Below are 25,090 nucleotides of genomic sequence, written 5' to 3'. Positions count from 1 at the left end.
GACTATTGGCTTAATTCTCTTGTTACCCCCATCTTTAAGAAAGGTGTGATAGATAACCCTCAAAATTAGTCTCCAATAAGTCTCCTTTCCATCATAGGTAAGCTTTATGCAAAATGCCTTGAGAGGAAATTGGTTTCCTTGATGCAAAACACAAATGTCTTGAGACATAATGGTCTCCAAGATTCCAACCAAGATTCCAACCAAGGGGTCAAGCAAGGCTGTGTTCTAGCTCCACACATATTCAATCTGTTGATCAGTGACTTAGCCTTGCACTTGGAAAAGAAGATGGCCATCCCTCAATGATGGGGAAACAACAAATCCCCTTACTACTTTTGTGTGGCTGACATGGCTCTTGTGGTCTCTTCCAACACTCTGATTCTATGAATCTGTTTTAGGATAGAAATGACACAATGGTATAATAAAAAAGCCACTTTATTACACTGTACCAAGAATGTGAAAATGGCATATAAATGCACACCCCCTTCTGAAACTCCTCTGGTGGCTTTTTTTTGTGTGGAACAGCTTCAAATCAAACTAGTCCTAACAAAGAGGAGACAGAAAGGAATGCTTGAGAAAGAGAATGTACACACCTACGAATTGGCCACACCTTCCTGCAATGATGTTTCCCTAGTCACAAATCTTGCACTTGCAACTCATTTAGACCCCATGCACAAAACAGAAAGCACCAAGAGGATGACCAATGCCAACAAATAAAGCGTAGAGCAGTGGTTCTCAACCTGTGGGTCGCGACCCCTTTGGGGGTCAAACGACCCTTTCACAGGGGTTGCCTAAAACTCTCTGCATCCGTGTTCTCCCTCTGTAAAATGGATAAATGTTAGGGTTGGGGGTCACCACAATATGAGCAACTGTATTAAAGGGTCGCGGCATTAGGAAGGTTGAGAACCACTGGCGTAGAGAAAGGACACCTCCCTATTTTGAATGATACCAAAGACTAACCTTAACACAAAGTTCAACAATACAATGAAGGTTTCAGTATATTTCCATCTTTGCTCTTCTATAGCAACATACCTTCAACTTTAAAGTCTCTACTGCTTAACTTGCTTTAAATGTGCCAGGCTGCACAGTCAGCTGAGCATCTGCAGCTGAGATACTCTAATTCAATACCATGATGAGAGGTGACAAGACAAACCTATCAGAAAGCCAAACTTGGCAGACACCATCAGAATCTGCCTAGCAATAGTCAGGCTGCTCTACTTACATGGGCCAAAAGTAGCACGCGGAGTACTTGACAGAACATACTCAAAGCCCCGATACGAACTGCATGGGCTCAGCCGAAGAACAGAACCTAAGAGGAAAGTGGTTACAAACAGAACAGCCTGTTAGCTGTACTTGAGGGTATTTTTTGTTGCTGTTAGTTTCAGCCCAATATGATTGTCCCCATTCTGGTCACATCGAATGTGCCCAACTTCCAGAAACCACACTTATTAAAAACAACAGCAACAGCCTCTTCTGAAATATGTCGGTCAATGGCAAATCACAACCTTGGGCATTTCTGGTCACTACAACTGTCTGTCATTTTCCTGACAAGCAAACCTACTGCATACAAAAACCATTTGACGGAGCTAAATATTCTGTGGCTAAGAATGCCTGCATCTATAAATAGCTGTGCTTTCTCCGCCAGTGAAAGCTATCTTTTGATTATTTATGACAAGAATTCTTCATAACTCCAAAGTGGAGGGAACGTTTTCTGTAAGATGGGGAGGCGCCACGGCTTTGTGGAAAAGAACATGTTTTGGGCACATAAGACTGTAGACTCAGTCTCTGGCTTTTGAACTGAAAAAGTTTCAGGCAGCAGGTACTGAAGAAGACCTTTGTTGGAGACCCCGACCAATCAGAATAGAGAATACCGAACCAAACAAAGGAATCATTTGAATCACTATAAGGCACATTCCTATGTTCAGTGCCCTGTCCCTCCAAAAACGTGAGGATTTTCCATTCTGGGAACCAGAAGTTAGCTCAATGGGAGTTCATGGCAGGACATTCTTTGCTGACGAGCTGTGACTATGAAATGTGCGCCAAGGAAAGCCTCTCAAATCTCAGTCATAACGGCAATAGAGTGAAAACCCTATATTTCAAGGCCTTTTCAAGGCATAATGCTTAGGTTAACGATGCTTTTATTGTAGAGAGATCTGGCTTAAATGTGCCTACCCATGCAGCTCAACAGAAGAAGAGATGCTAATGACAAATCTGGAACTCCATTATGATATCATCTATTTAGAGGCATATGTCAATGTGATACCTCTAAAGTTAAACCAATCCCCTATTGTGGTTTCTGATAGGGCTCTTCCAGAGTAGGGAACCTTCCTGCAGAGCTCATTAAATGCAGTATTCTTGAGACATCTACAAACTGTCAACATGAAGAATAAGCCCATGCCACTTGCACTACCAATCTTAGCTGCAAAATTAGGTTTTCATGCCCAGTGACATGACAGGGATACTCTGCTTACCTGACCATTTACAACCTACTGCTCCAAGTCTAGGTCATGGAGACCTTCCAGGCACGCAATACTTTTGGAAAAGGAGCAAGCCACAACAAATCACACAGGTATATTTACTGTAGTGTAACCTAATTTTGCTCCATGTAGCAGCTTCAACTACTCTTTCCTGATATGGAGAAGGAAGCAGATCGGCTTGGCTTGCATTCCGTGTAGTTTTCACTCCCCCCCAAACACCCTAGTTTCTCTTTGTAGTGTCCTGTTTCTTCTCATACCACACATCTGTATTTCGAGGAGCACCATCATACAGTGAGCATCTTCTATGATCCTAAGTTAGGAAGCACTAAGGAAAATATTTCCTAAATTGGGAAGCTTTAAGGAAAATATTTCCTCCATTGGACACTAAAAGAAAACAGTCCTTAGAAAATAATTTCTCAGTGAGCAGCACTACCGCAGGATGCTGGATCTCCATTTTGCCTCATGTGCTACTGCAGCAGTAACCAGATAAATCAAATCTGACTGCCTTGGAATAGAGGTCACTGTTTTCTCAACCAATCTTCGCCGTCCCATAAAAAATACATGTCCAGTTTGAGCTTCTTTTTTAGCCGCGTCTTAGAGAAAAGAAATGGGCAGCTGCATTTTGACCAAGTCATAACATGGTACAGACTCAGACTCTTTATTTATGCAACATACTGAGACGACGAATTTGCCAAGCGTCTTTCTGCTCTGGCAAATTACAACAGCTCTGTAAACAACAAGCACAATTCTGCAAGGCGTCTGGAGACATTACAGCAACAGGTTTTTTACATACATATTCATCCCACCATTGCTTACTATGATACTCACCCCCCTTTATACTTTGCTAAGTAGCTCCTTTCTTTTTATTACATGCCTATTCACTAGAGAATGAAATGCGTATAGATATATTATGACCCAGCTTTGGACATAAACTGTTTCATTTCCTTCAACAGTGAAATGGTCAAATCAGATTGTCTGAGAGGCTTCAGTTTTAAACTTGGCAGGAGAAAAGGCAACAGGAATGAGGGGAACTTTGCATAAAGACAGGTCTTGGGAATACTTTCCTCCAGTGGGGAGTGAAAACCTTGGACAGCAAACAAGAAAAGGTGGGGTTTCCACCATACACTTGGTCATCTTGCTTGTCACCAAGAACAGACTGGGAAGCAGGTTCATTTACATAGGTTATGCCTAATTGACATGTTCACAACCCACACATTTTCAACATGGTCTGCTCCAGACTGCAAATGCAAAACACCAGGACTGCAATATTAAGGGAAAAAATCAAGATTGGCTCTTCTACCAACACACGCATAAATACTACTACTAGAAGGGGGAGGAGGAGGAGGAAAGAAGAAGAAAGAAGAGGAGGAAGAGGAGGAGGAAAAGGAGGAAGAACCAGAAGAAGCAGAAGTCTGGATTTATACCCCACCTTTCTCTCCTGTAAGAAGACTCAAGATGGCTTACAAACTCCTTCCATTCCTGTCCCCACAGCAGACACCTTGTGAAGTAGGTGAAGCTGAGAGAGTTCAGAAGAACTGTGACTAGCCCAGCAGGAATGTAGGAGTGCGGAAACACATCTGGTTCTCCTGGAACAATGGGAAAGAACATGGGAAGATCTTAAATTTACTAGTTGTACCAAATTAAAAGAAAACTTCTATAAAATGATGTTCAGATGGTACCTCTGTCCAAGCAAGCTATCATTAGTGTATAAAGGGGCTTCGCCCCTATGTTGGAGATGCAAAGAAGAGGAGGGCTCCATGTTCCATATTTGGTGGAATTGTAAAATAATTAAAAACTTCTGGCTGGAAATTTATCAAAATATTAAGACTATTTTAGAAATAGATATATGTTTTTGTCGAATGTTTCTATTGCAAATGATGATAAGCGATAAAATTCAAAGTAACCTGTAAAACTTTACTCTTGTATATGATAACTGCAGCTAGAATTCTGTTTTGCCTGAGAACTGGGAAGAAGACTTCTCCCCCTCAACTACAAGAATGGATCTCACTGCTAATTGAATACGCATCAATGGACAAACTTTCTGGTATATTAAAAAAAAAGAAATATAGAAAAGACTTTAGAAACTTGGCGACCTTTAAATGATTCTATACAAGTTAGATATAGAATAAACAAATTATTATTGTACCTTCAATGTTAAATAATAATTAACCTATGAATATACGGGGGGGGGGGGGGGAAAGTAGCAAGTGCTATACTTATTAATGTAACAAAGTAATCCCTTACAAGGGAGCCCCCTTAAATTGGAAGTCCCCCCCCCTTCTCTTGGGGTTTATTTTTTTTCTCTTACCAATTTTTTTTCTCCCTTTCTTTCTTACAATATTTATTTAATTCTATCTTTACTCTTAATTTTTTTTTCTTTTCCCTTTTTTTTCTTTTATTAGTATTATCTATTTGCTTTTTGGTATTTGGTACACTGTTTTATAGTTAATAATGATTTTTTCTGAAAGGTTGTATATACGTATGATAATAATAATAACTGCAATAACTGTTGATATGTAGATGAATTGGAAATGTATGTATTTGTATCACAGTGGATGAAATAAACTTTTCTTTTTAAACAAAAAAAACAAACAAAAAAAACACATCTGGTTCACCAGATAAGCCTCTGCCACTCAGGCGGAGGAGTGGGGAATCGCACCTGGTTCTCCAGATTAGAATACACCTGCTCTTAACCACTACACCATGCTGGCTCTCACTAGACATCTTGAGCACTAGAAATCTGGCTCTACACTAGACATCTTGAGCACACAGAAGTATTTCATGATCTGGGTTCACTGGTTGCATCATCCACCACAGCAGAGGAGCAATACACATGGGTGAAGTCAAAGGGATCCTTTCAGTTAGAATCTTCACAAGATGGGAAAGAAGAGGTGGAAGGATCCCAAGAACTCAATACTAAGGTTCACTGGCTAGGACTATTACCAGCTTCATATACCTATTAACAGCTCCACTGCACTTGTCCAAATATTGCCACCAAGTTCTAAGTGCAACAGCTAGGTAAGAAGCAATATAAACATCAGAAATGCCAAAAGAAAAAAAGAAAGTATGGAAATTTAGCCTTGCACAGAAAAAGAAAAGTATGAAGGAGGAATTCAGAATCAGAGTTGAGAAATGTACAAAGAACTAAGGAGGCAGACTGCGTTGGGGTACAAAAGACACTATTTTAAATGCTGACAGGCAAATGTATGCACAGTAAAATCTAAAAAGAGGGCCAAGTGAGAAGGCAGGCACTCAAAAATATAAAAGGAGCTGAGCTCAGAAACCCAAATTATGGAAAGAACCACTTGTCAAGGCAGATGGGAACGTCTGGGCATAAACTGGGGTGCAATTCACAGTCATGAAAAAACAGATGGCCACGAAGTATGCACCCTTTCCTCCTCTTGCTTGGATCCTTCAGTAGTTTGCTGCAGTTTGAGTCAGTGACACACCTTGCAAAAGACTCTGTACAAATGCAAACCAAAATAGCAGGCCTAGGCTAGATCACCAGTAGAGAGGAATACACCTTCTCCTTATATTCACTAAACTAGGGCATTTGTTACAGAGCTTTGGAAACATATGTCTTGCATACAAACCAGAAGAAGTAAGAAGGGAAAGCAAGATAATATTGATTCTAAGATAATGAGAGGATTTCATGCGTCTACTAAGTTATGCTTCCCTTGATGGCCCAGCCATGGCTCTCTGGGTTTGATCAAGATTTACACTCTCACTCAACGCTGTCAACTTCAAGATGAGAACAAAAAGGCTTTAGAGTTAACAGTGCATCACATGGTACAGCACACATATTGATCATCCACTAGTGTTCTGCAGAATTATACAAACTATCTTTCTTAAACAGCAAGGATGCTCATGAAGATTAACAGAACAGCAATCCTGCAAGGAGGTCCTATATATTCATCTGTGCTCATATCAGTTTAGAGTAGAAAGAGACAATTGATACAACAAGCATAAAAATAACACCCCCATGGCATTACCTTCAAGATATTAATTTCAGTTTTCAAACTTAAAATCTACTCACATAGAAAATCCTGGAAAATGTAAGAGAGATGGTTCTGTCCAATTATCAAGAAACAGAAGAGATCTGGATAGTTTATTTCCCCTTCTGAGAACCCCGAAATCTCAGTACTGTGCTGATAATCCTGAACCCAGTGACTTACATACTGTAATATTGTTTTAATTTTGGTATGGTTTTATTTTTAAATGTTTTAATGAATTATATTAATTGTGGTAACCCGCACTGAGCCCTGTGAGGTTAGGGCGGGATATAAATTAAATATATTATATATATATAATAAAATATAATATAATATAATATAATATAATAAAATATTATATAATATATTATATATATATAATAAAATTAAAAAAGTTTTCTATATGAATAAATATTTTTGTCTTTAGATAAAAAGGGAAGAAAATATTTTCATCTGCATCCTTTTGTTGCTCCAAGGGTACATTGTTCATGCAACCCTGCCAAGTGATTTTGTGGAAGGGAGCCCCACAGAATTTACAGATTCATAAAGACACATTTGAACCCATTATGCATTCAGTGGATACCAACGCCACCTTGTGGCAAATAGAACACAACAGTAAATCTGACAGAGGAAGTCAACCAAGCATTAACCCAACCTTTTTGAGTCTGCAGGCGCTTTTGTACTTCTGATACAGTGTGGTGGGTTCAGTCACAAAATGGTTGCCACAAAATGTGATTCGCCCAAGGTCACCCAGCAGGTTTCATGTAGAGGAATAGGGAACCAAAATTAGTTCTCCAGATTAGAGTCCACTGCTCTTGACCACTACACCACGCTGGCTCCCCCCCCCCACCCCCCCCCCCCCCCCCCCCCCCCCCCCCCCCCCCCCCCCCCCCCCCCCCCCCCCCCCCCCCCCCCCCCCCCCCCCCCCCCCCACACCCCCCCCCCACCCCCCCGCCCCCCCCCCCACCCCCCCCCCCCCCCCCCCCCCCCCCCCCCCACCCCACCCTCCACCCCCCCCCCCCCCCCCTCCCCCCCCCCCCCCCCCCCCCCCCCCTCCCCCCACCCCCCCCTCCCCCCACCCGCCCCCCCCCCCACCCCCCCCTCCCCCCAACCCCCCCCCCCCCCACCCCCCCCCCCCCCCACCCCCCCCCCCCCCCACCCCCCCCCCCCCCCACCCCCCCCCCCCCCCACCCCCCCCCCCCCCCACCCCCCCCCCCCCCCACCCCCCCCCCCCCCCACCCCCTGAACATCTGGAGAGCCGCAGGTTCCTTACCCCTGGTCTAGAGTATTTTTATCATTCTCTACCACCGAAGAACTGAGGGCAACATACATGGTTCTCCTTTCCCATCATATATACACAAAAGCCCTCTAATGTAGATCAGGCTGAAAGCATGTGATTGGCCCTAGGTCACCCTGCAAGCTTTATGGCAGAACAGGTATCTGAACACAGGTATCAGATCCTAGGAAAAACCATCTAGTCACTGACAGCACTACTGCCAAGGGGCAAATTTTGGTGCCTCCCACTGGGCTGTCCTGGCCCTCAGGCCACTTCTCATATGGCCTCAGCTGAAGAGGCAAGATAAGTCTGCATCCTCTCTTGGCGCAGGAAGTCAGGGATTTTCATCTGCCCACTTCCTTGTCCATTTTAATGGCAGGACTATAACCTGCCTGTGCCCCACTGTGGCTTCCCAGCTCTCTTAATAGAGATCTACCTAGGCTGGCTGGTATAGCTCCACCTCCCCGAGCATCAGCTGATCCAGATACAAGCTCAGATTTGCCTGTCTCTCAAAATCATCTCTAGAGACAGCAGCTCTTTACAACTCTGTCTTCAACCACTGCAAACAACCTTCCAGTCTCATCAGTTTATACTGACAGAAGCTTAAAAACAGAAAACATCAACTGCATGTTAGAAACTACGCTAGGGAAGAGGGAATATTTTAAAACTAATTTGAATTAATTTTTAAATGGGTCACCAAAACAAATATTAGCTTTACTTCAAAATGTATGGGCAGGACCTAACCTAGAATTGTGAGATATCCCACAGGGAGTCCCAAAGGTAAAAAGAACAAAGGCAATACATGTTGTCCTTTTAATTACACCGTGATTCAATGTGTGAACATGTCAAATGCCACGTGCTTTGAAACTCCAGGTGCACAACAGTTGGGAGTAGGTATTCTGAACCGAACAAATTATAGGGGCTTTCCCAAAGCCTTTTTATAGCACTTAGCTCATTATACTGACATAACTACTTCAGAAAGTACACTGCTATATGTGAAGGTGTTCCAGGGCTCATGCTCTCACATGACTATAGCTGCCTCTCCTTTATTTCTTCCAGAAATGTAGCTAGGCAAACCAACTGCTTCTTTGACAGATGCATAAGCATATGCAGACTGGAATGGTCCTGGCACATTTTTAATAACACCTTGAAAGGCTACAGCATTGAGCTAATTCATTGGAGCAAAAGGTCTGTTCCATGCTCAAAACAGACATGCATCTTGAGTTGTCCCACCTCTTCAAACAATGATACTCCACCCACCTGCCTAGGCTTACAGAATGACAGACCCCAATCCAGAGTGGGAGGGGGGTGAATCCGCCACTGGATGTGGCATGGGCTCACACCGACAGGAGTGGCCACTCTGCCAGCATAAGGGGCACCCCCACTGGCAGAAAAAAGGTACCCATGTTTCTGCAGCACCCACATCGGGAAGTGCAGACTTCTGCGACGTCCATCTGGTGTGGATTTGTGCACTGATTGGGGGGGGGGGGCATTTTGGGGGTGCGTTTCAGTGATGAAGCCAACTGCAGGCAGCTTCCACCAGACTTTCTTGGATGCTTCTGCGACCGGCCCCAAACTTGTGCCATCAAAATCGTGGTGCAAGTTCCTTTCTCCTATAGCGTTCCCAGGAACTATAAATCAAACTTGCCCCTTCATTTTCACTTAGGCAAAACATTCTACTAAGCACTGTAGCAATCACTCACTTTGGTGGTTGTGTTGGTTGAGATTCTACAGGGCAAGCTGCTCCCGCAGGAGGTGCTGCTGCGCTGGCAGCTTCTGCTTCTACCTTGTCCTGTACTGTCACGGAATCTGGTGCTTCAGCAGCCTTTCCATCACCTGATGCAGTGTTCTGCTCCGCCCCTGAGCTGATCTCAACCTCCTCAGCTGCAACAGGCACCTTCATCCTCTCTGCCGCAGCTGCAGCTGCAGCTTCCTCCTCTCTTTTCTTCAGCTTTTCCTCAAGTTCACGCTGTCTCCTCTCATCATCCTGATGGGCCAAATCTTCAAAATTTTTGAACGCCTGGAAGTGAGACAGCAAATCAGCTATCAGTCAACTCTAGAGAAGTGATGAGTAGGGAAATTATTTCAGAAAGGCAACAGTGCTGCTCCTGCCAACAGCTTGCATCACCTTGCTTGTTTACATTCTTAATACAGCAGTGAAGCATTTAAAAAAAGTGTTAGTGTATGATAGTCATATTATTCAGAAACCACACCAGGAAGGAAAAACAAATCAAAAACTAATGAGCCAGCCACCAGGTAAACAGAAGCTCCCAGTGAGTCACAGCTTGAAATGAGTTTAATTATGCAAAAATAGAGATGGTGTTTTAAAAAGTTTCTAGGAAAAAAATCCAGAGCAAAAATAAATGTAAATGCATGCACTCAGGACAAAGGTCATTACCACAAAACAAGCTGATTTATGTGTTAGTGGCATGTACCTTGGGCACATTATACATAAGTAGTCAATTGAAATGTTTCCTGTTTGGAAATCTGCAGATTTTTAGGAAGTCAGTGAGGGTGAAGTATAATGCAGGGCTGGAACAACAATACTCCAGTAGCACTCTACTGATAAATGGGCCTGACTTCCTGAATGATAAAGTCTAGGCTATAGTACACACAAATCTGAAAGCCAAGCTTATTTCTATATTAACTGAAACATATAAAGAACAATGTGTGGGTGACATTCTAACCAGGAGGAGGAAGCACAACAGACACCAAACTTTAGCCCGATTCTAAAATAGCCTGTTTTTCCCATTGTCTCTTTTAGGAGGAACGCATGAGCCCTATGCAGTTTCTTCAGAACATACATAGAGCAAGATGGCGTTTTGCACAGTGGGACTGTGCTAAAAAAGCAACTGATAATGCAGAAAGGGTAATAAGTGGCAAAGCAGTCCACTCCCTCATTTCATCCTCACAAGTGGATTCCGCACAGCATATTTATAACAAGTTGCAATAGTTACAAATGAATTCATTTTCCCTTTTTATAAATAAGGATTTTATAAGGATTGCAACTCATTATAAATCTGCTGTGAAGAATCCATTGCAATCAGATCAAGCTGAGAGAGAAGTAGACTAGACCAAGATCACCCAATGAATTTCACAATGCAGGGGGTACCTGAAAGCTAGTCTTTCAAGTCCAGTTGCAAGGCTCAGACCTCTACACCAGTCTGCCTCCTAGCATAACTTGCCTCACAGAGTTGTTGAGACAACAGGAGTGGGGTTACAACACACCATTTCCTCAAACGAGACAATCAAACAGGTGGCACAGTTTTAACTCCAGTTTTGTTCATAGACACAGTAGAGACAACAATCTATTTCTACCACCTGTTCTTTAACTGAAGTTGAAAAGTTCCCCATATTGGGCAACTGAACAACAACGCAAGGAGGGCAGGGCAAAGCAAAGGCCATTTAAGGTATTCATCAAAGCTAAATTTGTTTTCAGGGTTTTTCAGCCCAGGTGGAGCTATCTGCAAATCCAAGCGGGTTCTGACAGACCAGACACGTCTCTCGAACTGAGTTTGAGAAGAGCAGACGAGGTAGCAGGTGGACAGGTCAATCCCACCCAGATACCCACCCTGACAGCCATACTCTTCGCTACGCCCGGAGGAAACCCCAGCCGATCCCCTGGCTGGAGCAGGAGGCGATAGAAGTCTGTCTTGCGGTAGAGGAAGCCGAAGAGGATGTTCAGGAACTCCTGGACGTTGCCCACATGCTGCAAGATGCCCAGCAACGCCTGGTCGTACATGTCCGTCATCGCGGCGGCGCGCTCCATGGCCGCAGCCGGGGAGGTCACTAGGACGGCGCTCCGCCAAACGGGCCGGGTTACAACGCCGAGAGTCAGCCCGGGACGCGGTGCGGACGGCGCCTCTCGTCAGCCTCTCCTCTCTAAGCAACGAGCTTCTGAAGACCCGCTGTCACAGTAACTCCGGACCCCGGCGCCAAGGACTTCCGGTCCTTTGCAAAAAACATTCCGTCCAACTTCCGGTTCTGCCAACTGGGCTATTCCTTTCATTTGTAATTTGTAAACGGGTTATAGGTTTAGGCAACATTTTGACCTGTGTGAGGCTAGGTTGCTTTAAACAAATCATTTCGGTCGAAGAAGGAATGAGCTTGCTATGCCCTCCCTGGTGTCTTAGTGTTATATACGCACCTCTGCTAGAGATAAGATACATATTTTTCACCACTCAGAGATTTAACTTTGAAAGACTGGGGGCAGAACTGAAACCTGGAAAATGACAACAGTGACGTGCACATTTTAACAAAGCTCAACTCCCAAGAAGAACAGCAACAAAGCGGAGATTACATCCTAGGACAAAAGCTAGGCAAAATCATCATTAAGGCTGATTCTGCGCAGCATTTTTGTAACGAGTTGCAATCATTATAAATGTGCTGTGGAATCAGCCTAAATTAATTACGTTTTTGTCTAGCTTCCTAGGAAGTCGTAATCTCTGCCTTGTTACAATTCTTCTCCAGGATTGCACTTTGTTCAAATGTTGTGTATGTTACTGCTGTTGTCATTTTCTAGGTTTCAGTTGTCCCCAGAGTCTTTCAAAGTTAAATCTTTGAGTGGGAAAAAGATGCTTCCTACCTCTAGCACAGGTGCATAAATAGCACTAAGACACCAGGGAAGGCAAGGTCCACTATTTCACACTCTACAGCTGCTGGGGCAAATGTTGAATTGTTGATAGCAAGTTGTGGGGCAATTTTCGTTTTTAGAATCAGTGGAGGCTCTTGTAGAATAAACCAATTCAACAAGTGAAGCAGAGCCTTCAGCAACATGTGATTATAGAATCATAGTTGGAAGAGACCCCAAGGGCCATCAAGTTCAACCCCCTTCAATGCAGGAACACACAAAGTACTCCTGACAGATGGCCATCCAGCCTCTTTAAAAACCTCCAAAGAAGGAGACTCCACCACACTCTGAGGTAGTGCATCCCACTGTCGAACAGCCCTTACTGTCAGGAAGTTTTCCCTGATGTTTAGGTGGAATCTCTATTCCTGCACCTTGAGCCCATTAATCCTGGTCCTAGTCTCTGGAGCAGCAGAAAACAAGTTTGCTCCCTCATCAACATAACGTCCCTTCAAATATCTAAACATGGCTATCATGTCACCTCTTAACCTTCTCGTCACCAAACTAAACACACCCATACTGATGGGAAGTCAGGCCTTGGGCACTTATCCTACATATGAGAATTGGACTGTTACTGGTATGTCCCACTTTGCACCTGTGAAATGTAGAGAGGTATGAACTTTGAAGACTGATTGTGTTGCAGGTTGCACTTTCAGTTCTTAGCATGTGTAATGGTAAAGTGTGATGTTAAAGTCCAACAATCTGCAAGTTCTCCCTTCTGAATTCAGGGCCAAGATAGACATGGTAAGGCAATCCTGAACAGAGTTACACATTTTGAAGCACTGCATGGGTTTAGAATGGTGCAACTGCTTAGGACTTCGCTGCAAGTGTTGTGACAGTAGCTAGGACATTCATTCACAGTCTTGCAAACAAGTGAACATACAAGCTATTATATTTTATCTTACACTTTCTCCAGTAGCTCAAGATGACTTATATATGGTGTGTCTCCTCTTTTATGTTCACAACTCCTCCTTAACTTAGGATGGGGAATAAGAATGTGACTGGCCCAAAGATACCTAGAGAGCTTTGTGGCTGAAGAGGTGTTGAAACTCAGGTGTCCCCTATTCCACTTCAGGACCCTAATTACTACATCACAGTGGTTCAAAACAAACATCTTTAGACATATAGATTTAATATACTGTAAAAATCAGCACCAGGATCCTGTATAATTTGCCTGGTAGATGTTCAAGCATTCCTTGGTAGACAAGCTAATGTAGAAGAGTTCCATGGAAGTTGAGAGTTTGCAAACTGCTGTTGCTTATTGTGAAAAATCCAGAACTGTACAGAAATATTGCAGAGCTTTGCAAAGACAGTTTCTCCCTTGTTGTTTGTATGGGATCTTGATTTTTCATTTATTATCACATGCCAGCCTCTGAGGCGAGAGATCAGCAGACTATCAAAGAGAAAGGAACACAGAATGCTAAAATGCTTAAGCCCAATGATCCTGATCACTTTGATTTTATTAAAAATAGCCTTCCAAACAACAATTGGTTTGGTTTCTGAATGGACCTTCTAGACCCAAAGCTTCTTTCTACTCTCCAAAATTATGTTTCTTTTTAAAAAATTTCCCATATCATGGTATCTAGGAAAAATGTGCTTTGGATGGGGTGCTATGCTAGCATGTTTCAGAAAACTCAAATTGCCTTACAATACCTTACTAATTTATTGTGGCACTACAGCCCACCTCATCAGATGAATGAGAGCTCTAATACATGAAAATATATATTGCAATAAATGTGTTAGCCTTTTAGGACTCTTTTGGGAAAGACAGGGTTTCTTTCCATTTGACACTGGCCAATTAAGCAGGGAACATTTACCTTGGGAATCTGCTCTGTGCAGTGGGCTTGCAGAGAACACTCCTCACATTTCTTTGTTTACATGTGAGGAGGCAGTCTAGTGCCTGCTGTGCAGCTGCTTCTTGAAGTCTCAATCCTCTTCTTTTGCTGTTTATCTTAACTCTGCCCATCAACAACCTTAAAGGAACAGATCTTGCTATGCTCTTCCCCTCCCACATACACATTCCCTCTCTCTTGCTGCTGCTGGAAGAATGAGGCTTGTTTTAAATAGGAGCTTGTCTGAAAGAAAGTTTTTTAAATGCTGTCCTGATTATCAGAGAGGACAGAAGCAGAGCAGGGGAGGTGGGATGGAGTGAGAAAGAGATCCTGCTTGATATGATGTATCGATACAAGTATTTAGAGAAATGGGAAGGAGTTGGCAACATGGAGGAGGGCGAGAGGGAAGCATGCAAAACAGCTCAGGGCAGGGGGAGAGGGAGAAGACTGGGCATGCTGGCTGTGGGTGGAGGGAAGAGGTTTAAGGCAAAGTTGTGTCTACTGACATATTTGCCTGCCTGGTTGTGAAGCAAAATTAAATTCAGGCTAGAAGTGGTCTCATTTGCCATGGGGAGAACAGAAAGAGAAAGTGGAGCTTCAGAACATAAGTTCATACAAGAAATCTTGTGGCAATATACATTTACCCCCATCACACAGCAGATTCCTTGTGCATAATCAGCCTCTGTCTCATATGGATGAACATTTACAGATACACCTGATTCATGAAGTAGGATGAAATAAACCAGAGGTAGTGCTATTTTAAGATGTGCACCATCTTTTGAAATGTAATACATGAGTTCAGAAATCTGGCTAGGCGGTCACTACAGAACAGTGACTTATGGCTGTCTAGGATGCTGATGTGACCAAATAATATCTGCATGGTGTCAAAGAAGAATTCAACAATGTTATGTAATATACGTATAGATTACCAGGAATGCTCTTATGTACACACAAGATACATTGGTTTAGATTGTCCTCACTGACCTCCCACTCCATTATACGGTTATTCAGAATAAAATTTACTATATTCAAACTTCCTATCAAGTATGCTTAGAATCTCTCTCCCCAGTATACATACATACAGTTGCAGTTTGCACCATTTATTCCACCAGATTTGTTTTTTTTTAAAATCACACTTACAGTATGTTTTTTTCCACAAGCCCATAAACATTACCGATCTTTACGACATCCTTCTAGCCTTTCCCTCAGGCCTTTCTTCCCTCACTAGTAAAGATCCAGTAATCTCTCACATTTTCTCTTTGCTCAGACGTTATCACACCTCCTTCCAGTTTTTCTGGATGTTTAAATGACCGCTGACAATGAAGGCTTCTTAACGCAGTCAGCACAGAATGCTAAAGCCTAAGGCTGCCACAAGCCATCTCACCCACGACTCAAAGTATCCTAATCCAATTCTCTTCCAAAGAGTTCGTGGATGGTTTCTATCTGATCTTGCAAAAAGATGCCCTTCTACCACAACTCTCCTGTGACCAGGAGGCTCCTAGACTGTGATGTGCTTCATCCACACCACTTGAACCCCCTCCCGGAACTGCAACATGTCCTGAGTCATGTGCTTCAGGATAAACATCATCACCATACCCCGCAGCAATCACAGGGGTTCTTCCTCATGGCCACTGACAACATCACTGAATCCAGTGGCTTCTGTCAGCGAACTTAAAGCCCTTCCTGTCCCAAATGGGCTGCGACTGCATGGAGACACAGCATGGCTCACTTCAGGGCTGTACAACACAGCTGTGATAGAAACGGAACCTTTTTGCCGCGTCCTCCTCCATCTAGTGAGAAATCTGCAGTACCTGCAAAGAGAGACAGAAAGATAAACAGTAGACAGAAGAAAGGGGCAGTTCTCCATTGTTGCATCTAGACCTTAAGGCATTTACTACTGTTAGTATGGTTGCCAGCCTCCAGGTGGTGCCTGGAGATCTACCATCAGAAAAGTCATCACCATCAGAAAAGGGGCCTCCGTTTGCAACTTCCCAGCATTTTATGACTGGCCCCGGTATTTCATGGCAGCCATTTTTGCAGATGCCAGGAGCTGAACCTGAGACTTTCTTTATACCAAGCATGTGCTCTACCACTGAGCCACATTTCTTCCGCCTTGAAGGTGACAGGATTCTGGATGCTGCAAGGGGATCCCAATTCAGGTCCCATTTTGGATTTGTCCACTGGGAATCATACATCTGAAATGTTGGGTAATGGTAAGTTTAAGCTTTCCTGTCATGATAGGCATTCCCTTCCACTGAACTTCTTCCCACCACACCATTTGTTTTGCTCACCTCCACCTGGACTGGGCCATCCTCTCGCGGAAGAACTCGGTGCAGAAAATAACCAGGATGGGACTGACACAGCTATGAGCGTAGCTGAGGCATATAGTGGCCTGGTACAAGTAGAAGAAGGTAGCGGAAGGTGTGGCCGTTAGATTGACCAATTGCAGCACGTGGTAGGGTGTCCAGCAGACAAAAAAGGCAGCAATGATAGTAAGGGCCATGCGGGTCACCTTCCGGCTGCGGGCAGATGCCTCCCTACGCACACGACGCATGGCACGGAACAGGTGGTGCAGAGTCAACGAATACAGCACAGTAATCACCAGCAAGGGCAACAAGAAGGCTACCAGCGATTGGTAGAGGGTGTACCAGTACATACTGTGGGGACCTGGTAAGTCAATCAGACAGATCTCAGTTGTGTTGTCCCAATGTACCCGGGCATACAGCATAGCAGGCGTGGACAGAGCTAAGCTTCCAGCCCATACAGCAGCGTTGATCAAAGCCGTACAGCGCAAGGTTCGTTTCTGGCCAATGGTAGAGGAGTATACTACTGCCACATACCTGGGGAGAGAAACAGATAGAGGCTGGCGTCAAAGGAGCTACCACACTCTCTACAGAATTTCACAGAATAGCCAAATAACTAGTGTCTATCGGTGGCTTCCACCAGTGGGTGAAGATTTTTGTTTTCATTTGGCATGACCCCAGTAATAGTTATTGTCCCTCTTTGCCAGTTCTGATATTATTTGTTTATATGCTTTATTTAATCATTTCATAATTTTAAATGTTTTAAATTGTTCAAATGTTTTAATGTTTTTTTTAATGTTCACTGCCTTGGGGGACACAGATCAGGTACCAAGACAGCATAAAATCAGGTACCAAGACAGCATAAAAATGTTTTAAATATAATAAATACATAATAAACCACACCAAACATGCACATTATCCTTGACAGCCCATCTCTCTCTAAAGCTTCTCATTCTAACTCCACAAGCTCAATAAGACTCCACACCTATTTATATATATATTTAAAGACATGCCAACTTCCCCAATTTCAACCTCTATGGCAGCAAGCATCTTTCCTATTTCCTGTTTGCCAGGGTGTATCACCAGTCCTCTGCAACATACATTTGCCCCAAGCAGCAGGGTGCTTGTCTTGTAGGTACATACAGCAGTCAGATGGACCATCACAGCCAACGTCCCCTGGTAACACTGCTGTCTGCTAAGGCTACGCTTCATTTCCAGATCAACAGTGCTTAGCTAGGTTGGGGGTAAAGCATGGCAACAAGACGTAGGATAGGTGACAGCTGAAGCAGGAAACAAGGATCAGGGAAAGGGAGAGGACAGCCATGAGAAAAAATAGACAGAAGGGGAAGAGACAGACTAAATCAGATGGACTTGGACCTGAAAGGAGAGCACACAGGGGCTTTTAAAAATGGGAGGAGGCGGAGTAGTTTGGATTTATATTCCCCGTTTCTCTTCTGTAAGGAGACTCAAAGGGGCTTACAATGTCCTTTCCCTTCCCCCATACAACAAACACACTTGTGAGGTGGGTGAGGCTGATAAGGCTCTGAAGAACTGTGACAAGCCCAAGGTCACCCAGCTGGCTTGTGTTAGAGTGAACAGGCTAATCTAGTTCCCCAGATAAGCCTCCACAGCTCAAGTGACAGAGCAGGGAATCAAACCCGGTTCTCCAGATTAGAGTGCAGCTGCTCTTAATCGCTATGCCACTGATGCACAGGCCAGGCAGGCACAGAACCAAGACACTGCCCAAATCCTTTCAGCTTGCTCTGGAACTAGTCCCAGCTTCCTCATAAATCAGGCCTGAGTATGCGAGTTGGGTGGCTACCAACAATATGTGCTATTGCTGTAACAACCTCCCAAGGGTAGTTCTCCTAGCATGCCCATTATTTCATTTTTTAAATACAGTTTTATCCTTCCTTTCCTGCAAGGAGCTCAGTGACCTTCTCTCTCTCTCTCTCTCTCTCTCTCTCTCTCTCTCACACACACACACACACACACACACACACACACACACACACACACACACACACACACACACACACACACACACACTGTTTACCCTCACAACAACCCTGTGAGGTAACTTAGGCTGAGATAGAGTGATTGAGCCAGGAAACCCAGTGAGCTTCAATGGCAGAGCGGAGATTTGAGCCTGAGTCTCCCAGATCCTAGTCCCGTGGTGGCGAACCTTTGGCACTCCAGATGTTATGGACTACAATTCCCATCAGCCCCTGCCAAAGGTTCGCCACCACTGTACGTTCTCCAGCAACTTCCACCCTTTCCTCACCCACTTACTTTGTTTTTTTCCTCTCAGGAACAGAGGAGTTCAATTTTAATCACCTCGCTTTCCTTCTCCACTCTCCCAGTCAATACCTGTCTATGCAGAGCAGGGTGACAATGGCCACGCTGCTGAACTGGTTGTTGAGATCGATGGTGGTAGCAGCCCAACACAGGAAGTCCCCGAAAACCCAGCCTTGTTCCTGAAGAAGCTGATGAATGATGAACGGCATCCCAACCAGGAAAAGCAAGTCAGCCACCGCCAAATTCAGGATGTAGATATCCGACACTACCTTCTGCTTGCAACCCAGCACGACGGAGATCACCAGTCCATTAGCCAGAACACCACTGGCACAGATAAGGGCATAGATTATGGGCAGAACTAAGGAGATGGCAGGCCCCAGGGAGCTGCTCCCACCTTGGGACTCCTCAGAGCACCAGAAGTCCAGCTCACAGTCTCTCTGAGACTGATTCAGCAGACACAGGTGAGGAGTCCCTGGTGAAACACTGGACTCGGTGTCATGGATTCTGTCCAGCAAAATAGCCATGATGGACCCTGGGAGGGAGGTGTTACTGCGTTGCTCCCCTGGGAGCCCAGGAAGTGCTAACATGGCTACTCAAAGGGACACGTGGGCTTACGAAGACCTCTGTGAGTTGGAGCTGAACTGTAGCACAGCCCTTGTGGTCATAATCCTGACGGTACACAATTTGTTTTCTTCTTCCTCAGAAGCCCTCTGATTTGGTGCTGGCGGGGATAGGCATAAAGATTCCCTCGCAGGAGATGTGGATTTGTTTTTAAATGGGATGTTCTCAGTAGCTGAGCTGAGCCCCAAAGTTTGGGAGTTCCTCTTGTGTGGCATGCACCACTGATGATCGGACACATTTGTCCTAAATCTGTCTTCGTAGAACAAATAAGTCATTTGTGACCTGGTCTCTTTCTCATATAGTGCGCCCTGGGAGATAAATCAAGGACTTGGTTAGTTAACCACCCCAGCAAGGCAAGTCAGTGCACTTCCAAAGGTACCAACCAGAAATGGTCTAGGCACTGGAGGAATAAAAGAACAGGTAGTGTGTTTACACATGCAGTCTGCATTGAGGTTATATGGCCTGCACTTTCCCCCTGTCCACCCATCAAGTCATAGCCAATTTACAGCAACCCCATACAGCCATCCTATCCCAACATTCTAACCTATATGTGACCCTAGCTACTGCCTATGATTAAATCACAGGTCTGGACTCTCTTGTGATGGAAGAGAGCGTATTGAACCCTCCACTTTCGAGAACATATTCAACTCTTGGTAATGATAGGGAGAGGGTCAATCAGGAACTCATATAAATGGAGGGGGCTGGGGCTGATGACACCCCCCCTCTCCTCCTCTGCCACTTCTTAGCAGGTCCACATATTCCAGAACCCCCACCTGGATCCCTGCTAGCTGCAGGATGTGGGGGCCCAACAGCTTCCTCCTGCATTTCTCCCCACGTGTAGTAGGGCTAAGGAAATAGAGCGCCATTAGCCCCACATGCTGCAATGAGAATCCGAGCTTGTTGTCCTGTAAGGCAAACTCCACTCACCCCAAATATAGATAATATATTTTTCAGCGCTAGGGTAGGGTTGCCAGGTCTCTCCCCACCAAGGCTGGTGGGAGGCAGTGTTGGGAAACACCTGGAGCTTGGGGTGTGGAGCCTGGGGAGGACAGAGACCTCAGTGGGGGTTCAGTGCCACGCAGCCTGCCCTCCAAAGCATCCATTTTTCTCCGGGGGAACGGATCTCTGGAGGTGAGCTGTCTCACCTGGAGGCTGGCATGCCTAGTCGGCGCTGCTGCTGAGCTTGCAGCGGACGGAGAAGAGGACTCCCTTCCCCAGACAATCGGGGCGCTCCAGTGCTCCATGCTGGGGGTGCTAGACCTGAGCAACAGATACGATACCCACTACTCCTCCCCTCCCCACCCCCCGGCAAATAAAGAAAGGAAACGGGGGAGCAAGCGGCGGTGGAGGGGGGAGGACCCCTTGGACAAGCCTCTCTTGCCTCCCCTTCCCCTCCCCACCCCACCCCACGGGCTCTCTTCTCTAAAGCAGAGTCACTCCAATTTCACTCGGGACGTCCTTTTTGCCCCCCCCCCCCCCCCGTACGACTTTCCTACCTCAACTGCAGGGCTCCCCTCCCTCGCGAAGCTCCCTGCGTGTTCCTGCCGCCGCGCTGGTGCCGTCGCGTGTCCTGCGGGCGATCGTCTGAATGCACGCTCCCAGGGTGCGCGCGATCTGCTACTGTGTTGGACCGCTTGCGTGGACAGCACGAAAACAATTTCGTTGCCGTCTGTTGATAGACTCCCTCCTGCCTTTTTTTCGACTGAATAAAGACTGGTGTGTGTGTGTGTGTGTAGATTGCATCTATGAGCTTGTGGATTTAAAAAACAAACTCCCCCGCTATGCAAACTGGAACTGCTCCCACTTTCTCCTGCATATGTTCCCCCCCTAACATAAGGGGTGCTGCAACTGAACCTTATCTGGCAGTTGATTTAGCTCCTGGAAGTCTTCTATCTGTACGGTGGTAGGAACGGAGTGAAGGTTACCATTTATCTCATGCCAAGTGGAGAAGATACATTCAATCCACTTTCACAATTGTTTGAAAGTGGATTTTGCTATTCCGCACAATAAAATCCAGCTTCAGAGTGCATTGAAAGTGTATTACTCTGCTTGTGCAGAAGGGGCCTTAGTCATAACACCATACTTTTTTTACTGACCTAAAAGGGTCAAATCAAAGAAATTGTGTGCTCAACTTTCCCAGCAAAATCACAACAGTCAAGGCCAGGTAAACAATAGACCAGGCATATTTGTGACCCCTGATCCACCTGTGTTTATTGCACCATCCTGGCAAAGAGAAATATATTTTACACTGGGCTCTGCTTGCTCGTGGAGAAAAGGGGCATTTCAGCACTGTCTAGCCGAGTGTCCCTTTCCTTTATCCTTTATCAGATGCTTACCCAGAAGGGCTGGAATACCAGAGACAAAAGCATTAACCGGAAACCCCTGCCATAGCAGAAGAGAGGGGGATAAGGCTGACTCATCCGCTAATCCTGTGTCTTGTGGGCACCCTGGCAGGAAGGGGGTGGGCAAAAGTATTTAACAGTTAATTCCCTGCCTGAGTGGGTGAGAGGTTGGAAAGAAAAGAAAAGAAAAGAAAGAGTTTGTTGAATAACTCCAAGAGCAAATTGGCAGAAATGGTTATTTGAAACAATTTACCGAGGCCTTCATTTGCCTGCCTTTTCCTAAAGTTGGATCATTCCTGGACTACACCTGCAGCTTAGCGTAATTGAAACAAGAGTTCCAGGGCTTGTGTTCAGTGCCCTGGCTGGCGCATGTGCCATGCATCTCTGTTCCAGTGGGCTGACTAGCTGTCAGGTGCACTCAGGGGCGTAACGAGGCAGCCCTGGGCAAACTGTAGCCCTGGGCAAAACCTGAATTGGATGCCCCCCCCCCCCCCATGGGCGGCCACTCCACCACGACCAAGTTTTTTTGCACCAGGACATTGCTGCCTGCAGGGGGTGCATTTTTAGACATATCAGCACCACAATTTCAGCATATCATCAGGAGACTGTCCTTATGCTACCCTCCATTCTTTGCTAAGGAGATGGGGGCTACCCTTTGAGGGTCCATAACTTTGGACCCCCTGAGCCAAACTGCACCAAACTTGGGGGGTGCCATCATCTCCATATGATACCCTGAAATTTTGGTGCCGATACATCCAAAAATGCACCCCCTGCAGGAACATCCTAGAAATTTGCCCAATAATCTTAGTTCTGCATTGAGTTTTCTGCATTGCTGTCAATGGGGGTTGCAGGCGGGGGGGGGCGCATTTCTGAAGGCACAGTCTCAAATCTTTCAGGGTCTCAGGAGGAGACTTCCCTAATGATACCCCCCAAGTTTGGTGCAGTTTGGTTCAGGGGGGCCAAAGTTATGGACCCTCAAACTGTAGCCCCCATCTCCTATTAGCTCCCATTGGAAACAATGGGGGATGGGGCACCCCTTTGGGAGTCCATAACTTTGGACTCCCTGAACCAAACCTCACCAAACTTCGGGGGTAGCATAAGGACAGTCTCCTGATGATACCCTGAAATTTTGGTGCCGCTACCCTAAACACTGCGCCCCCTGCAGGCCACAAATGGAAAATCACTAAAATACCCAAAAACGAGCCCAGCATTTTGATGCCCCCCACAAGGTGATGCCCTGGGCAGCTGCCCACCTTGCCCAATGGGCATTACGCCAGTGGGCGCACTACTTCTACTCAGTATTCACCACTTTGGACTGGCTGCGTGGAACGGAAACTAAGGGGAAATTAACAATGGGTTCGGTTCTTGCTGTGAAAGCTAGAGGTCACAGCACTAAAGACAAACAGAGACATGTATAAAATTTAGTGTTCTATTATATTGAAAGCATATAGAAAATTACCCAGGGGAATTGTTACACTTACTTGAAAGGAAGAATACGTTCTTTTTTCCCATGTGTGCCATCAAGAAAAAGGGAGCTGTCTTTTTGTGTATAACCATTTCAGGAATATTATCCTAAGGGCCATCTTTTTTCAAGGAAAATGTGGTCTACCATCACATATATACCAGAGCTCAAAAAAACCAACCCTGACAGGGACTATCTCAAAGCAAAGAAAGTCAAATGTTTTCCCTCAAGGTGGAGAGGTGTTCTGATTACCTGGCTCAGGACAAAATCTGGACAACAATAAATAGCAGACAGAGTCCAGCAGTCAGGTCCTAAAGTCACAGTTCACAGTTAAATCCAGAGTCAGGTAGCATAGTTCAGTTAAGGTCTAAAGGTAACTCCAGGGTTCAGGCAGCAATGTGCATGGATGCCACACAAACCCACGGCAAGCACTGAATAACTTGTTTGTGACTAACTGCAATTTTTTTTACAGAGTATGAAGCTATAAAGGTATAAAGTTCAACTATATAGTTTGGGAAGCCGGAATTTTTTTTTAATCTTTAACTAATTGGCACTGTCTGAATAATTGGAACTTTTAAGTTTGTGCTGATGAGAAATGAGTGTCAATAGATGCACACTTGTGAATCCAGCTTGTAAGCAGACAAAAATGGGAGATTTTATTTCAAACAACACTCCAGCACTTAATATCCCTGCTCATAATCACTTTCTTACCTAGAAATCATCATGAGGACACAAAGGGCGATTTAATCACCTCGCTACTGGAAGGAGAAAATGCTGGTATTCTCAGTAATCCTCTGAAAGAGCTGATTGCTGATTGCCAAAAGAGTGGACCTTTTGAAAAACAGATTTCCACAAAGCTAGATCATCTTACCTGCTCAGTTTTACAGCTTCCCTAGACAGTTTGCTAGATCAAGTCACAACGGGCTCTCTCCCCACAACTAGACCACCTACGGCCGTTTCCGCATAGCACAATTATACCAGGTTACAACCGGTATCTTACAAACCAGGTCTATTTTATCCCAGTTTCTCCCTCCGCACGGCTGCCTGTTTCTTTCCAGGAGTCAAGTTAGGACTGGGAGGTAACACCCTAGTTTGTTCCACACAAGCCTGGGTCTTTTGTATTTACACCCCAAGTGCATCCCCGCATGCGCAAACCCAGAGTGACGAGGCGGGAAAAATAAACCAGTTCTGCTCCCATAGTGTTTGCACAGCAGCGGGGCCACCCAACAATGGCAGACCTCAAAAGTGTAGATCTATCATTCACATCCTTAGGATTTTCCAATCTTTGCCTCCCACCTCCTAATCAGATTGAAATTTTAAACTGAAAGAGCATGTGGAGATGGAAATCATATTGTTTGCACTTATTGGTTTGTAAACATGGCGTCCAGATTGCATGATGCCCTGGCTCCTGAAATCAGAAAAGCATCGTTTGTTGGCAGCTGTACGTGTTTTGCAAGAGACATAGGTAATTTATTACAGCATGCAAAACAACCATTTTACATCAATTGTATAGTATGGCAAAGATGGAGGCATGCATGTAAGGAAGTATCAGGGCAAATGGTTATCAGAATATCAAGAAAGATTACAAATCAGTCTATGGTGAAGTTTCCTTTGCCTAACATCCTGCTTCGCTGTTGCTGGACTCACAGTATGAAGAAGAGGGGTCACATTTAATGATGATGATGTTCATCCAGTAATACAAACTTATATCCACAGCACGGTTATGGCATGGAAGCACTGAAATTAAAAAACTAATTTTGGATTATGAAACTTGTAGACCAAGGTTCTGTCGCTTATGATAATGGGAATATGATGAATAGTGCTAAAGGGCAAGGTCTGTTTCAATTTTAGAAGCCTGAAGGG

General features: G+C 44.9%; 2 protein-coding genes across 2 annotated transcripts in view; both read right to left on the bottom strand.

Moving 5' to 3' along the window:
* Positions 1–11,676, bottom strand: part of NUDCD3 (NudC domain containing 3) — a 47,422-nt gene extending 35,746 nt beyond the window's left edge. The window contains exons 1-2 of the mRNA XM_048512915.1: positions 11,314–11,676; positions 9,446–9,762 (exon numbers count right to left, since the gene is read on the bottom strand). Of these exons, the coding sequence (XP_048368872.1) occupies positions 9,446–9,762; positions 11,314–11,511 (515 nt within the window). The 5' untranslated portion in view covers positions 11,512–11,676. The remainder of the gene's footprint in view (positions 1–9,445; positions 9,763–11,313) is intronic.
* A 3,407-nt stretch (positions 11,677–15,083) lies between these two features.
* Positions 15,084–21,077, bottom strand: LOC125442025 (melanin-concentrating hormone receptor 1-like). The gene is made up of 4 exons (XM_048513119.1): positions 20,920–21,077; positions 18,875–19,731; positions 16,493–17,041; positions 15,084–16,012 (listed from the first exon to the last, which is right to left on the bottom strand). Exons 2-4 carry the CDS (start codon positions 19,387–19,389, stop codon positions 15,808–15,810), a joined length of 1,269 nt encoding a protein of 422 aa, XP_048369076.1. The 5' UTR covers positions 19,390–19,731; positions 20,920–21,077; the 3' UTR covers positions 15,084–15,807.
* Between the last annotated feature and the right edge of the window lie 4,013 nt (positions 21,078–25,090).

Source organism: Sphaerodactylus townsendi, linkage group LG12, assembly GCF_021028975.2.
Source record: "Sphaerodactylus townsendi isolate TG3544 linkage group LG12, MPM_Stown_v2.3, whole genome shotgun sequence".
In the NCBI taxonomy this organism is placed as follows: Eukaryota; Metazoa; Chordata; class Lepidosauria; order Squamata; family Sphaerodactylidae; genus Sphaerodactylus; species Sphaerodactylus townsendi.
This window is presented reverse-complemented; position numbering and strand designations above follow the sequence as displayed.